This window comes from Oncorhynchus gorbuscha, linkage group LG11 (assembly GCF_021184085.1).
Source record: "Oncorhynchus gorbuscha isolate QuinsamMale2020 ecotype Even-year linkage group LG11, OgorEven_v1.0, whole genome shotgun sequence".
NCBI lineage: Eukaryota > Metazoa > Chordata > Actinopteri > Salmoniformes > Salmonidae > Oncorhynchus > Oncorhynchus gorbuscha.
Window position 1 is genome coordinate 9,250,636 of NC_060183.1, and position 16,277 is coordinate 9,266,912.

General features: G+C 45.7%; 1 protein-coding gene across 4 annotated transcripts in view; it reads right to left on the bottom strand.

The window, feature by feature from the left end:
- Positions 1–16,277, bottom strand: part of LOC124048088 (myosin phosphatase Rho-interacting protein-like) — an 87,246-nt gene that overhangs the window by 30,504 nt on the left and 40,465 nt on the right. For all 4 annotated transcript variants that reach the window (XM_046368508.1, XM_046368511.1, XM_046368510.1 and 1 more), the window contains exon 7: positions 10,554–10,680. In XM_046368508.1, coding sequence (XP_046224464.1) covers positions 10,554–10,680 — 127 coding nt within the window. The remainder of the gene's footprint in view (positions 1–10,553; positions 10,681–16,277) is intronic.

Sequence of the window (16,277 nt, forward strand, 5' to 3'; positions counted from 1 at the left end):
CAAGCAGAGTCAGAGTATATGCAGCAGTTTGGGCCGCCTGGCTCGTTGCGAACTGTGTGAAGACCATTTCTTCCTAAAAAAAAAAAGACTAATTTGCCAGAATTTCAAATCATTATGACATAACATTGAAGGTTGTGCAATGTAACAGCAATATTTAGACTGATGGATGCCACCCGTTAGATAAAATACGGAACGGTTCCGTATTTCACTGAAGGAATAAACGTTTTGTTTTCAAAATGATAGTTTCCGGGTTCGTCCATTTTGATGACCTAAGGCTCGTATTTCTGTGTGTTATTATGTTATAATTAAGTCTATGATTTGATATTTGATAGAGCAGTCTGACTGAGCTGTGGTAGGCAGCAGCTGTGGTAGGCAGCAGCAGGCTCGTAAGCATTCAATCAAACAGCACTTTCCTACGTTTGCCAGCAGCTCTTTGCAATGCTTGAAGCACAGCGCTGTTAATGAAAAAAAATACTATAGTGCCTATAAGAACATTGAATAGTCAATGTATATGAAATACAAATGGTATAGAGAGAAAAAGTCATATAATTCCTATAATATCTACAATCTAAAACTTCTTACCTGGGAATATTGAATTCATGTTAAAAGGAACCACCAGCTTTCATATGTTCTCATGTTCTGAGCAAGGAACTTAAACGTTAGCTTTTTTACATGGCACATATTGCAGTTTTACTTTCTACTCCAACACCTTGTTTTTGCATTATTTAAACCAAATTGAACATGTTTGATTATTTATTTGAGACTAAATTTATTTTTATTTATGTATTATATTAAGTTAAAATAAAACTGTTCATTTAGTATTGTTGTAATTGTCCTTATTACACATACAGTTGTAGTGGGAAGTTTACATACACTTAGGTTGGAGTCATTAAAACTCATTTTTCAACCACTCCACAAGTTTCATGTTAACAAACTATAGTTTTGGCAAGTCGGTTAGGACATCAACTTTGTGCATGACACAAGTTATTTTTCCAACAACTGTTTTCAGAAAGATTATTTCACTTATAATTCACTGTATTGCAATTCCAGTAGGCAAGAAGTTTACATACACTAAGTTGACTGTACCTTTAACCAGCCTGGAAAATTCCAGAAAATTATGTCATGGCTTTAGAAGCTTCTGATAGACTAATTGACATCATTTGAGTCAATTGGAGGTGTACCTGTGGATGTATTTCAAGGCCTACTGTCAAACTCAGTGCCTCTTTGCTTGACATCATGAGAAAATCAAAAGAAATCAGCCAAGACCTCAGAATTTGTTTTTATAGACCTCCACAAGTCTGGTTCATCCTTGGGAGCAATTTCCAAACACCTGAAGGTACCACGTTCACCTGTACAAGCAATAGTACGCAAGTATAACAAACACCATGGGACCACGCAGCCATCATACCTCTCAGGAAGGAGACACGCTCTGTCTCCTAGAGATTAACGTACTTTGGTGCAAAAAGTGCAAATCAATCTCAGAACAACAGCAAAGGACCTTGTTAAGATGCTGGAGGAAACAGATACAAAATAATCTATTTCCACAGCAAAAGGCTCTCCAGAGGGTAGTGGGGTCTGCACAACGCATCACCGGGGGCAAACTACTCACAGGAAGGCCATAAAGATCATCAAGGACAACAACCATCACCCCGCTATCATCCAGAAGGCGAGGTCAGTACAGGTACATCAAAGCGGGGACCGAGAGACTGAAAAACAGCTTCTATCTCAAGGCCATCTGACTGTTAAACAGCCACCACTAACATTGAGTGGCTGCTGCCAACATGCTGACTCAACTCCAGCCACTTTAATATTGGAAAAATGGATGTAATACATGTATCACTAGCCACTTTAAACAATGCCACTTAATATAACGTTTACATACCCTACATTACTCATCTCATATGTATATACTGTACTCTATACCATCTACTGCATCTTGTTTACATACCCTACATTACTGATCTCATATGTATATACTGTACTCTATACCATCTACTGCATCTTGTTTACATACCCTACATTACTCATCTCATATGTATATACTGTAATCTATACCATCTACTGCATCTTGCCATCTTTATGTAATACATGTATCACTAGCCACTTTAAACAATGCCACTTTTATATGTTTACATACCCTACATTACTCATCTCATATGTATATACTGTCAGAAGGAATTCACCCAACTTATTGTGGGAAGCTTGTGGAAGGCTACCTGAAACATTTGGCCCAAATTAAGCAATTTAAAGGCAATGCTACCAAATACTAATTGAGTGTATGTAAACTTCTGACCCACTGGGAATGTGATGAAATAAATAAAAGCTGAAATAAATCATTCTCTCTACTATTATTCTGACATTTTACATTCTTAAAATAAAGCGGTGATCCTAACCCGTCTAAGACAGGGAATTTTTACTAGGATTAAATGTCTGAGTTTAAAAACTTGAGTTTAAATGTATTTGGCTAAGGCTAATGTAAACTTCGACTTCAACTGTATGTATGTGTGTGTGTGTGTATGTATGTATGTATATAAAATAAATACATTTAAAAATAAATAAATAAAAAATCTGGCCCGATTAATCGGTATCGGCCCTTTTTGGCCGTCCAATAATCGGTATCGGATTTTTTTGGCCGTCCAATAATCGGCATCGGCTTTTTCTGGTCGTCCAATAATCGGCATCGGCTTTTTCTGGTCCTCCAATAATCGGTATCGGCGTTGAAAAATCATAATCCGTCACTTTTTTATTTTTATTTCACCTTTATTTAACCAGGTAGGCCAGTTGAGAACACCTTTATTTAACCAGGTAGGCTAGTTGAGAACACCTTTATTTAACCAGGTAGGCCAGTTGAGAACACCTTTATTTAACCAGGTAGGCCAGTTGAGAACACCTTTATTTAACCAGGTAGGCTAGTTGAGAACACCTTTATTTAACCAGGTAGGCCAGTTGAGAACACCTTTATTTAACCAGGTGGGCCAGTTGAGAACACCTTTATTTAACCAGGTAGGCCAGTTGAGAACACCTTTATTTAACCAGGTAGGCCAGTTGAGAACACCTTTATTTAACCAGGTAGGCTAGTTGAGAACACCTTTATTTAACCAGGTAGGCTAGTTGAGAACACCTTTATTTAACCAGGTAGGCTAGTTGAGAACACCTTTATTTAACCAGGTAGGCTAGTTGAGAACACCTTTATTTAACCAGGTAGGCTAGTTGAGAACACCTTTATTTAACCAGGTAGGCTAGTTGAGAACACCTTTATTTAACCAGGTAGGCTAGTTGAGAACACCTTTATTTAACCAGGTAGGCTAGTTGAGAACACCTTTATTTAACCAGGTAGGCTAGTTGAGAACACCTTTATTTAACCAGGTAGACAAGTTGAGAACACCTTTATTTAACCAGGTAGGCTAGTTGAGAACACCTTTATTTAACCAGGTAGGCTAGTTGAGAACACCTTTATTTAACCAGGTAGACAAGTTGAGAACACCTTTATTTAACCAGGTAGGCTAGTTGAGAACACCTTTATTTAACCAGGTAGGCTAGTTGAGAACACCTTTATTTAACCAGGTAGGCTAGTTGAGAACACCTTTATTTAACCAGGTAGGCCAGTTGAGAACACCTTTATTTAACCAGGTAGGCTAGTTGAGAACACCTTTATTTAACCAGGTAGGCTAGTTGAGAACACCTTTATTTAACCAGGTAGGCTAGTTGAGAACACCTTTATTTAACCAGGTAGGCCAGTTGAGAACACCTTTATTTAACCAGGTAGGCCAGTTGAGAACACCTTTATTTAACCAGGTAGGCTAGTTGAGAACACCTTTATTTAACCAGGTAGGCTAGTTGAGAACAAGTTCTCCTTTACAACTACGACCTGGCCAAGATAAAGCAAAGCAGTGTGACACAGACAACAACACAGAGTTACACATGGAGTAAACAAACAAGCCAATAACACAAACAAATCAATTGCACAGTAGAGAAATCTTATACAGTGTGTGCAAAAGGCATGAGGAGGTAGGCAATAAATAGGCCATAGGAGCGAATAATTACAATTTAGCAGATTAACACTGGAGTGATAAATGAGCAGATGATGATGTGCAAGTAGAGATAATTGTGTGCAAAAGAACAGAAAAGTAAATAAAATAAAAACAGGATTGGGATGAGGTAGGTAGTAGATTGGGTGGGCTTTTTACAGATGGACTATGTACAGCTGCAGCGATCGGTTAGCTGCTCAGATAGTTGATGTTTAAAGTTGGTGAGAGAAATAAAAGTCTCCAACTTCAGCGATTTTTGCAATTCGTTCCAGTCACTGGCAGCAGAGAACTGGTAGGAAAAGGCGGGCAAATGAGGTGTTGGCTTTGGGGGTGACCAGTGAGATATACCTGCTGGAACGTGTGCTACGGGTGTGTGTTGCCATCGTGACCAGTGAACTGAGATAAGGCAGAGCTTTACCTAGCATAGAATTATAGATGACCTGGAGCCAGTGGGTCTGGCGACGAAAATGTAGCGAGGGCCAGCCGACTAGAGCATACAGGTCGCAGTGGTGGGTGGTATAAGGTGATTTGGTAACAAAACGGATGGCACTGTGATAGACTGCATCCAGTTTGCTGAGTAGTGTTGGAAGCTATTTTGTAGATGACATCGCCGAAGTCGAGGATCGGTATGATAGTCAGTTTTACTAGGGTAAGTTTGGCGGCATGAGTGAAGGAGGCTTTGTTGTGAAATAGTAAGCCGATTCTAGATTTGATTTTGGATTGGATATGTTTAATATGAGTGTGGAAGGAGAGTTTACAGTCTAGCCAGACACCTAGGTATTTATAGTTGTCCACATATTCTAGGTCGGAACCGTCCAGGGTGGTGATGCTACTCGGGCGGGCGGGGGCGGGCAGCGAACGGTTGAAAAGCATGCATTTGGTTTTACTAGTGTTTAAGAGCAGTTGGAGGCCACGGAAGGAGTGTTGTATGGCATTGAAGCTCGTTTGGAGGTTAGATAGCACAGTGTCCAAGGAAGGGCCGGAAGTATACAGAATGGTGTCGTCTGCGTAGAGGTGGATCAGGGAATTGCCCGCAGCAAGAGTGACATCCATCATTGATACATACAGAGAAAAGAGTCGGCCGAGAATTGAACCCACCCTGCGGTACCCCCATAGAGACCACCAGAGGTCCGGACAACACGCCCTCCGATTTGACACACTGAACTCTATCTGCAAAGTAGTTGGTGAACCAGGCCAGGCAGTCGTCAGAAAAACCAAGGCTATTGAGTCTGCCGAAAAGAATACGGTGATTGACAGAGTCGAAAGCCTTGGCCAGGTCAATGAAGACGGTTGCACAGTACTGTCTTTTATCGATGGCGGTTATGATATCGTTTAGTACCTTGAGCGTGGCTGAGGTGCACCCGTGACCGGCTCGGAAGCCGGATTGCACAGCGGAGAAGGTACGGTGGGATTCGAAATGCTCAGTGATCTGTTTATAAACTTTGTATCCAAAGACTTTAGATGGGCAGGATGGATAGAGGTCTGTAACAGTTTGTGTCTAGGGTGTCACCCCCTTTGAAGAGGGGGTTGACTGCGGCAGCTTTCCAATCTTTAGGGATCTCGGACGATACAAAAGAGGTTGACCAAGCTGGTAATAGGGGTTGCAACAATGGCGGTGGATTGTTTTAGAAAGAGAGGGTCCAGATTGTCTAGCCCAGCTGATTTGTACGGTTCCAGGTTTTGCAGCTCTTTCAGAACATCTGCTGTCTGGATATGGGTGAAGGAGAAGCTGGGGAGGCTTGGGCGAGTAGCTGCGGGGGGGCGGAGCTGTTGGCCGGGGTTGGAGTAGCCAGGAGGAAGGCCAGCCGTTGAGAAATGCTTTTTGAAATGTTCGATTATCATGGATTTATCAGTGACCTAGCCTCAGTGCAGTGGGCAGCTAGGAGGAGGTGGTCTTGTTCTCCATGGACTTTACCGTGTCCCAAAACGTTTTGGAGCTACAGGATGCAAATTTCTGCTTGAAAAAGCTAGCCTTTGCTTTCCTGACTGACTGCGTGTATTGGTTGTGAACAGTTGTATATCGTGGGGACTATTCGATGCTATGGCAGTCCGCCACAGGATGTTTTTGGGCTGGTCAAGGGCAGTCAGGTCTGGAGTGAACCAAGGGCTATATCTGTTCTTAGTTCTGCATTTTTTTTGGAATTTAGAACGGGGCATGCTTATCTAAGATGGTGAGGAAATTACTTTTAAAGAATGACCAGGCATCCTCGACTGACGGGATGAGGTCAATATCCTTCCAGGATACCCGGGCCAGGTCGATTAGAAAGGCCTGCTCGCAGAAATGTTTTAGGGAGCGTTTGACATTGATGAGGGGTGGTCGTTTGACCGCGGAACCATAGCGGATACAGGCACTGAGGCAGTGATCCTGATTGAAGACAGCGGAGGTGTATTTGGAGGGCAAGTTGGTCAGGATAATGTCTATGAGGGTGCCCATGTTAACAGATTTGGGGTTGTACCTGGTGGGTTCCTTGATGATTTGTGTGAGATTGAGGGCATTTAGCTTAGATTGTAAGGACTGCCGGGGTGTCCCATATCCCAGTTTAGGTCACCTAACAGAATGATCTCTGAAGCTAGATGGGGGGTGATCAATTCACAAATGGTGTCCAGGTCACAGCTGGGAGCGGAGGGGGGTCGATAGCAGGCGGCAACAGTGAGAAACTTATTTCTGGAGAGGTAAATTTTTTTAATTAGAAGTTCAAACTGTTTGGGTATAGACCTGGAAAGTATGACAGAACTTTGCAAGCTTTCTCTGCAGTAGATTGCAACTCCTCCCCCTTTGGCAGTTCTATCTTGACGGAAAATGTTATAGCTGGGTATGTAAATCTCAGAATTGTTGGTGGCCTTCCTGAGCCAGGATTCAGACACGGCAAGGACATCAGGGTTGGCTAAAGCAGTGAGTAAAACAAACAGGGAGGAGGCTTCTGATGTTGACATGCATGAAACCAAGGTTTTTTCAATCACAGAAGTCAACAAATGAGGGTGCCCTGGGACACGCAGGCCTGGGTTTACCCCCACATCACCAGAGGTCCAGAGGAGGAGTAGTATGAGGGTACGGCTAAAGGCTATCAAAACTGGTCGCCTAGAGCGTTGGGGACAAAGAATAAAAGGAGCTGATTTCTGGGCGTGGTAGAATATATTCAGGGCATAATGTGCAGACAGGGGTATGGTGGGGTGCGGGTACAGCGGAGGTAAGCCCAGGCACTGGGTGATGATAAGAGAGGTTGTATCTCTGGATAAACTGGTTATAATGGGTGAGGTCACTGCATGTGTGGGAGGTGGGACAAAGGAGGTATCATGAGGTATCATGAGCCTAATTCTGTTGCTCGTCCTTCTCCCTGGAGAGTGCACCCGTACAGAACACCTACCTACCACATGGATTTCAGAGGATCCAAACATACAATAGCCTTAATGTATGTTATTTGTGTTGTTATGAACAGAACATCGACTCCTCCATTGTGAGTAGTTTAACATATGATAAAACGAGATACGATCTCTGCACAGCTGTCATTAGAAGAACACATCATTTTTCTAATCAGAATCACACATCTTCTAACCTGAACCCAACAGCCTTTCACCAAACCAGAGAGAACGGAAACAAAGACACTGACACAGAAGAAAACAAGCCTCATTCAGGAGCAGTGTGTGTGTCTAAGAAAGAACGAGAGAGAGAGAAGGTAATGGGAGTGTGTATGTGCAGGTAGCATGATGTTTACTATAAGCACCCTTTATTTGTGCCAGTCTGAAAATGCCATACATGCTTGACAATACAGACAGGACAAACTTGGTGTACAGGTTTTAAAAGTTGCTCTAAACAGTCTCACTTCTGGGGACATTTTTCTCATTCTTTTTTGGGGGAAAACAATTGCTCTCTTTCTGTTGTTATTCCTATTACAGAGGTTGGTTTGCCCCGGCCGGACCGGACCAGAGCAGGCCAGACCAGAGCAGGCCAGAGCAGGCCAGAGCAGAGTCAGGGGTGGAAAGGGAAGTAAGTGTCAGGGGAATCGAGACACATAATGGAAACTGGAAATGAACAAAGCACAAGCTCCTGGTTTCATAACATTTACATTTACATTTAAGTCATTTAGCAGACGCTCTTATCCAGAGCGACTTACAAATTGGTGCATTCACCTTATGACATCCAGTGGAGCAGTCACTTTACAATAGTGCATCTAAATCTTAAAGGAATAACAAAGAGGATGGAATATGTTCCGGGATTCCTCCAATGGCATTGAGAAGAACACCACATCAGTCACTGGCTTCGTCAATAAGTGTATCGATGACGTCGTCCCCACATAGACCGTACGTACATACCCCAAACAGAAGCCATGGATTACAGGCAACATTCGCACTGAGCTAAAGGGTAGAGCTGCCGCTTTCAAGAAGCGGGACTCTAAACTGGAAGCTTATAAGAAATCTCGCTATGCCCTCTGATGAACCAGCAAACAGGCAAAGCATCAATTCAGGACTAAGATCGAATCGTACAACACCGACATGTGGCAGGCTATTACAGACTACACAGGGAAGCACAGCCGAGAGCTGCCCACTAACACGACCCTACCAGACAAGCTAAATTACTTCAATGCTAGCTTCGAGGCAAGTAACACTGAAACATGCATGAGAGCATCAGCTGTTCCGGACGACTGCGTGATCACACTCTGCAGCCGATATGAGTAAGACCTTAAAACAAGTCAACATTCACAAGGCTGCTGGGCCGGACAGATTTCCAGGACGTGTACTGTGAGCATGCGCTGACCAACTGGCAAGTGTCTTCACTGACATTTTCAACCTATCCCTGTCTGAGTGTGTAATACCAACATGTTTCAAGCAGACCACCATAGTCCCTGTGCCAAAGAACACTAAGATAACCTGCCTAAATGACTACTGACCCGTCGCACTCACGTGTGCAGGCATGAAGTGCTTTGAAAGGCTGGTCATGGCTCACATCAACACCATTATCCCAGAAACCCTAGACCCACTCCAATTTGCATACCGCACCAACAGATACACAGATGACGCAATCTCTATTGCATTCCACACTGCTCTTTCTTACCTGGACAAAAGGAACACCTACATGAGAATGCTATTCATTGACTACAGCTCAGCGTTCAACACCATAGTGCCCTCAAAGCTCATCACTAAGCTAAGAACCCTGGGACTAAACACCTCCCTCTACAACTGGATCCTGGACTTCCTGACGGGCCGCCCCCAGATGGTAAGGGTAGGAAACAACACATCCACCACTCTGATCCTCAACACGGAGGGCCCTCAGGGGTGTGTACTCAGTCCCCTCCTGTACTCCTTGTTTACTCATGGCTGCACGGCCAGGCACGACTCCAACACCATCATTACATTTGCAGATGACAACAGTGGTAGGTCTGATCACCGACAATGATGAGACAGCCTTTAGGGAGGAGGTCAGAGACCTGACCGTGTGGTGCAAGGACAACAACTTCTCCCTCAACATGATCAAGACAAAGGAGATGATTGTGGACTACAGTAAAAGGAGGACCGATCACACCCCCATTCTCATCGACAGAGCTGTACACCTGGTGACCTGGTCAGCGTGCACTTCGCCCGGCCCGCCACAGGAGTCACTAATGCACGATGAGACAAGGATATCCCTGCCGGCCAAACCTTCCCTAACCCGGGAGATGCTGGGCCAATTGTGCGCCGCCCCATGGGTTTCCCGGTCGCGGCCGGCTGCGACAGAGCCTGGGCTCTAACCCAGACCGAGCACACCCCCATTCTCATCAACGGGGCTGTAGTGGAGCAGGTTGAGAGCTTCAAGTTCCTTGGCGTCCACATCACCAACAAACTAACATGGTCCAAGCACACCAAGACAGTCCTGAAGAGGGCACAACAAAACCTATTCCCCCTCAAGAGACTGAAAAGATTTGGCAAGGGTCCTCAGATCCTCAAAAGGTTTTACAGCTGTACCAACGAGAGCATCCTGACGGGTTGCATCACAGCCTGGCATGGCAACTACTCTGCCTTAGACCGCAAGGCACTACAGGCACTACTATCTCTTACTTCTTTAGGGATTTTCTTAAAACTGCATTGTTGGTTAAGGGCTTGTAAGTAAGTATTTCACTGTAAGGTCTACCTGTTGTATTCGGCACATGTGACAAATACAATTTGACTTGACAGAGGGAGTTACAATGTGTGTGTGTGTGTGTGTGTGTGTGTGTGTGTGTGTGTGTGTGTGTGTGTGTGTGTGTGTGTGTGTGTGTGTGTGTGTGTGTGTGTGTGTGTGTGTGTGTGTGTGTGTGTGTGTGTGTGTGTGTGTGTGTGAGAGAGAGAGATCTGAGGATCTGCTTCATGTGCAACAGCTAACTTAATCGAGTTGAGCTATTTCATGTGATGTTGCACTGGGCTTTTAAACATGTAGACAATGTCCTGTGTCAGCTATGACAATAATGTCTGGGCAGAGGCTTTTTTCCATAGTTAATAACCTCTCTTTGATCGACCTCAACTGAATGACGTTAAAGACGTATCTGTACCACACACACGGTCCTGAAGTTGTACCTCTGTGTGGAAGCGTCTGCGTTCGCTGCGGCCCTGCCTGGCTCCTGTCCTCCAAGCCTCCTCCACCTCCATCCTCTCTGGTTTCTCCAGCTCCAACGCCTCCAGCTTCTCTATCACCCCAGATCGGCTGGAACACACAGGGAACAAGAGCAGAGGTCAGAGTTGAAGGGTAGAGATCAGAGGTGAAGAGTAGAAGTCAGAGGTGAAGAGTAGAGGTCAGAGGTGAAGAGTAGAGGTCAGAGGTGAAGAGTAGAGGTCAGAGGTGAAGAGTAGAGGTCAGAGGTGAAGGGTAGAGATCAGAGGTGAAGAGTAGAAGTCAGAGGTGAAGAGTAGAGTTCAGAGGTGAAGAGTAGAGGTCAGAGGTGAAGAGTAGAGGTCAGAGGTGAAGGGTAGAGGTCAGAGGTGAAGGGTAGAGATCAGAGGTGAAGGGTAGAGATCAGAGGTGAAGAGTAGAGGTCAGAGGTGAAGAGTAGAGGTCAGAGGTGAAGGGTAGAGGTCAGAGGTGAAGGGTCAGGTGCCTTTATTTGAACTTTCATTACATCTTCATCCTTCCTGTGGATTAAAGAAATGGATACAGCAAAAGAGAATTCCTTCTCAGTGGAGAGAATAAAACAACTTTATTGGATAGTGCAGCTTTGGGTGTGTGTGTGTGTGTGTGTGTGTGTGTGTGTGTGTGTGTGTGTGTGTGTGTGTGTGTGTGTGTGTGTGTGTGTGTGTGTGTGTGTGTGTGTGTGTGTGTGTGTGTGTGTGTGTGTGTGTGTGTGTGTGTGTGTGTGTTGTAAACATGACATAATCCACATGCATGTAAATGAATATTGTGTGTACATGTGATTGTGTGACATTGAGAAGGGGGGATTGTTCACCAAGTAAACATGACATAATCCACATGCATATAAATGAATATTACAATAGACTGCTACATGAAACTGATTAACAGACATGATGACATTGAGAAGGACAGGCTCCTACTCCTGTGACCGTGTTCAAACTTCCACAAACACACACAGATACACCACACCGACAGCCTTCCTCCACACAGATACACCGACAGCCTTCCTCCACACACAGATACACCACACCGACAGCCTTCCTCCACACACAGATTTATTTTGACGCTCTCTTTTGATAAGGAGAATAATTCATTTACAGGGAGCAAGAGTCGCTTTACCGGGAGCGAGAAACCGGTATTGGGCCGTTCGCAATACCCTCTGTAGTGCCTTGAGGCCGAAGGGCGAGCAGTTGCCGTACCAGGCAGTGATACAAACAGTCAGGATACTCTCGATGTTGCAGCTGTAGAACCTTTTGAGGATCTGAGGACCCATTCCAAATCGTTTCAGTCTCCTGAGGGGGAATAGGTTTTGTTGTGCCCTCTTCACGACTGTCTTGGTGTGCTTGGACCATGTTAGTTTGTTGGTGATGTGGACGCCAAGGAACTTGAAGCTCTCAACCTGCTCCACTACAGCCCCGTCGATGAGAATGGGGATGTGCTCGGTCCTCCTTTTCCTGTAGTCCACAATGATCTCCTTTGTAGCCTCCCGGGTGGCGCAGTGGTCTAAGGCACTGCACTGCAGTGCTAGATGTGCCACCAGAGATTCTGGGTTTGAGCCCAGGTTCTGTCGCAGCCAGCCCATGGGGTGGTGCACAATTGACCCAGTATCTTCCGGGTTAGGGAGGGTTTGGCCGGAAGGGATATCCTTGTCTCATCGCGCACTAGCGATTCCTGTGGGGGGCCGGGCGCAGTGCATGCTGACCAGGTCGCCAGGTGTACGGTGTTTCCTCCGACACATTGGTGCGGCTGGCTTCTAGGTTAAATGTGCATTATGTCAAGAAGCAGTTGGGTTGTGTTTCGGAGGACGCATGGCTCTTGACCTTCACCTCTCCATAGTCCGTACGGGAGTTATAGCGATGAGACAAGACTGTAACTACTACCAATTGGATACCACGAAATTGTGGAGAAAAAAGGGGGTTAAAAAAAGAAAGATCTCCTTTGTCTTGATCACGTTGAGGGAGAGGATGTTGTCCTGGCACCACATGGTCAGGTCTCTGACCTCTTCCCTATAGGCTGTCACATCGTTGTCGGTAATCAGGCATACCACTGTTGTGTCATCAGCAAACTTAATGATGGTGTTGGAGTCATGCCTGGCAATGCAGTCATGAGTGAACAGGGAGTACAGGAGGGGACTGTTTCTGGGATAATGGTGTTGATGTGAGCCATGACCAGCCTTTCAAAGCATTTCATGGCTACAGACGTGAGTGCTACGGGTCAGTTGTCATTTAGGCAGGTTACCTTAGTTTTCTTGGGCATAGGGACTATGGTGGTCTGCTTGAAACATGTTGGTATTACACACTCAGACTGGGAGAGGTTGAAAATGTCAGTGAAGACACATGCCAGTTGGTTAGCGCATGCTCGCAGTACACGTCCTGAAAATCGGTCTGGCCCAGCAGCCTTTTGAATGTTGACCTGTTTAAAGGTCTTACTCACATCGGCTGCGGAGAGTGTGATCACGCAGTCGTCCGGAACAGCTGATGCTCTCATGCATGTTTCAGTGTTACTTGCCTCGATGTGAGCAGCTATTTACCTCGTCTGGTAGGCTCGTGTCACTGGGCAGCTCTCAGCTGTGCTTCCCTTTGTAGTCTGTAGTAGTTTGCAAGCCCTGCCATATTCAAAGAGCATCGGAGCCGGTGTTGTACGATTCGATCTTAGTCCTGTATTGACGCTTTACTTGTTTGATGGTTCATCAGAGGGCATAGCGGGATTTCTTATAAGCGTCCAGTTTAGAGTCCCACTCCTTGAAAGGGGCAGCTCTACCGTTTAGCTCAGTGCGAATGTTGCCTGTAATCCATGGCTTCTGGTTGGGGAATGTACGTACAATCAATGTGAATAACGTCATTGATGCACTTATTGATGAAGCCAGTGACTGATGTGGTGTACTCTCAATGCACTTATTGATGAAGCCAGTGACTGATGTGGTTTACTCTCAATGCACTTATTGATGAAGCCAGTGACTGATGTGGTGTACTCCTCAATGCACTTATTGATGAAGCCAGTGACTGATGTGGTGTACTCTCAATGCACTTATTGATGAAGCCAGTGACTGATGTGGTGTACTCTCAATGCACTTATTGATGAAGCCAGTGACTGATGTGGTGTACTCCTCAATGCACTTATTGATAAAGCCAGTGACTGATGTGGTTTACTCCTCAATGCACTTATTGATGAAGCCAGTGACTGATGTGGTGTACTCTCAATGCACTTATTGATGAAGCCAGTGACTGATGTGGTTTACTCCTCAATGTCATCGGAGGAATCCCGGAACATGTTCCAGTCTGTGCAAAACAGTCCTGAAGTTTCGCATCTGCTTCATCTGACCACTTTTTCATGACCGAGTCACTGGTGCTTCCTGCTTTAATTTTTGCTTGTCAGCAGGAATCAGGAGGATAGAGTTATCGTCAGATTTGACAAATGGAGGGCGAGGGAGAGCTTTGTACTCGTCTCTGTGTGTGTTGTAAAGGTGGTCTAGAGTATTTTTCCGCTCTGGTTGCACATTTAACATGCTGATAGAAATTAAGTAAAACCGATTTAAGTTTCCCTGCATTAAAGTCCCCGGCCACTAGGAGCGCCGCCTCTGGATGAGCGGTTTCCTGTTTTCTTATGGTGGAAAACAGCTCATTGAATGCGGTTTTAGTGCCAGCCTTGGTCTGTGAACAGCTACGAAACATACAGATAAATTATCTAGGTAGATAGTGTGGTCTACAGCTTATCATGAGATACTCTACCTCAGGCGAGCAAAACCCTGAGACTTCCTTAGATATCGTGCACCAGCTATTGCTTACAAATATGCATAGGCCCCCGCCCGGTGTCTTACCAGAGGCTGCTTTTCTTTCCTGCCGATGCAGTGTATAACCCACCAGCTGTATGTTCTTAATGCCATCGTTCAGCCACGACTCGGTGAAACATAAGATATTACAGTTTTTAAATGTCCCGTTGGTAGGATATATGCGTTTTCAGTTCGTCCCATTTATTTTCCAGTGATTGAACGTTAGCTAGCAGAACGAAGGGCAGATTAGCCACTCGTCGCCTGATCCTCACAAGGCATCCTGATCTCTTTCCTCGAAACCTACTTTTCATTTTCCAGCGAATCACAGGGATCTGGGCCTGGTCAGGTGTCTGTAGTATATCCCTCGCATTCGACTCTGATGAAGAACTCCTCATCCCAGTTCTGATGTCCAGAAGCTCTTTTCGGTCATAAGAGATGGTAGCAGCAACATTATGGACAAATCAAGTTACGAACAACGCATAAAATCAAACAAAATAGCATGGTTGTTTAAGAGCCGATAAGACGGCAGCCATCTTTGGCGCCGGAGGGTAGAGCTTATTCTCTTGGTTTATTTGAGCTGTTCTTGCCATAATATGGACTTGGTCTTTCACCAAATAGGGCTATCTTCTGTATACCACCCCAACCTTGTCATAACACAACTGATTGACTCAAACACATTAAGGGAAGAAATTTCACAAATTAACTTTTAAAAATGCAAACCTGTTAATTTAAATGCATTCCAGGTGACTACCTAATGAAGCTGGTTGAGAGAATGCTAAGAGTGTGCAAAGCTGTCAAGGCAAATGGTGGCTACTTTGAATAATCTCAAATATAAAATATGCAAATTTGTAGTAACTGTTTTGGTTACTACATGATTTCATATGTGTTATTGAATTGTTTTTAGAAAATAGTAAAACTAAAGAAAAACCCTGGAATGAGTAGGTGTATCCAAACCTTTGATTGGTTCTGTAATTCAGTACTAAAGTGCTAGTTGGCTGCTGGGTTCCAGAGTGACAGCGTTTCCAAATGAAACCAAATGGACCGTCAGTCTACTGGACGTCCCTGCACTGCCCTTGCCCTGCCCTCTCTCTCTGCCCTGCCCTCGCCCTGCCCTCTGCCCTGCCCCCCCTGCCCTCTGCCCCCTCTCTCTGTCCTGCCTCCGCCCTGCCCTCTCTCTCGCTCCTCTCTCTCTGCCCTCTCTCTCTGCCCACTCTGTCCTGCCTCCTCCCTGCCCACTCTCTCTGCCCACTCTCTCTGCCCACTCTCTCTGCCCACTCTCTCTGCCCACTCTCTCTGCCCACTCTCTCTGCCCACTCTCTCTGCCCACTCTCTCTGCCCACTCTCTCTGCCCACACTCTCTGCACACACTCTCTGCACACACTCTCTGCACACTCTCTCTGCCCACTCTCTCTGCCCACACTCTCTGCCCACACTCTCTGCACACTCTCTCTGCACACACTCTCTGCACACACTCTCTGCACACACTCTCTGCACACACTCTCTGCACACACTCTCTGCACACACTCTCTGCACACTCTCTCTGCACACACTCTCTGCACACACTCTCTGCACACACTCTCTGCACACACTCTCTGCACACACTCTCTGCACACACTCTCTGCACACTCTCTGCACACTCTCTGCACACTCTCTGCACACTCTCTGCACACTCTCTGCACACTCTCTGCACACTCTCTGCACTGCCCTCGCACTGCCCTCGCCCTCTCTGCTCTGCCCTTGCTCTGCCCTCGCCCTCTCTCTGCCCTCTCTCTGCCCTCGCCCTGCCCTCGCCCTGCCCTCTCTCTCTGCACTGCCTTCGCCCTGCCCCCTCTCTCTGCACTGCCTTCGCCCTGCCCCCTCTCTCTGCACTGCCCTCGCCCTGCCCCCTCTCTCTGCACTGCCTTCG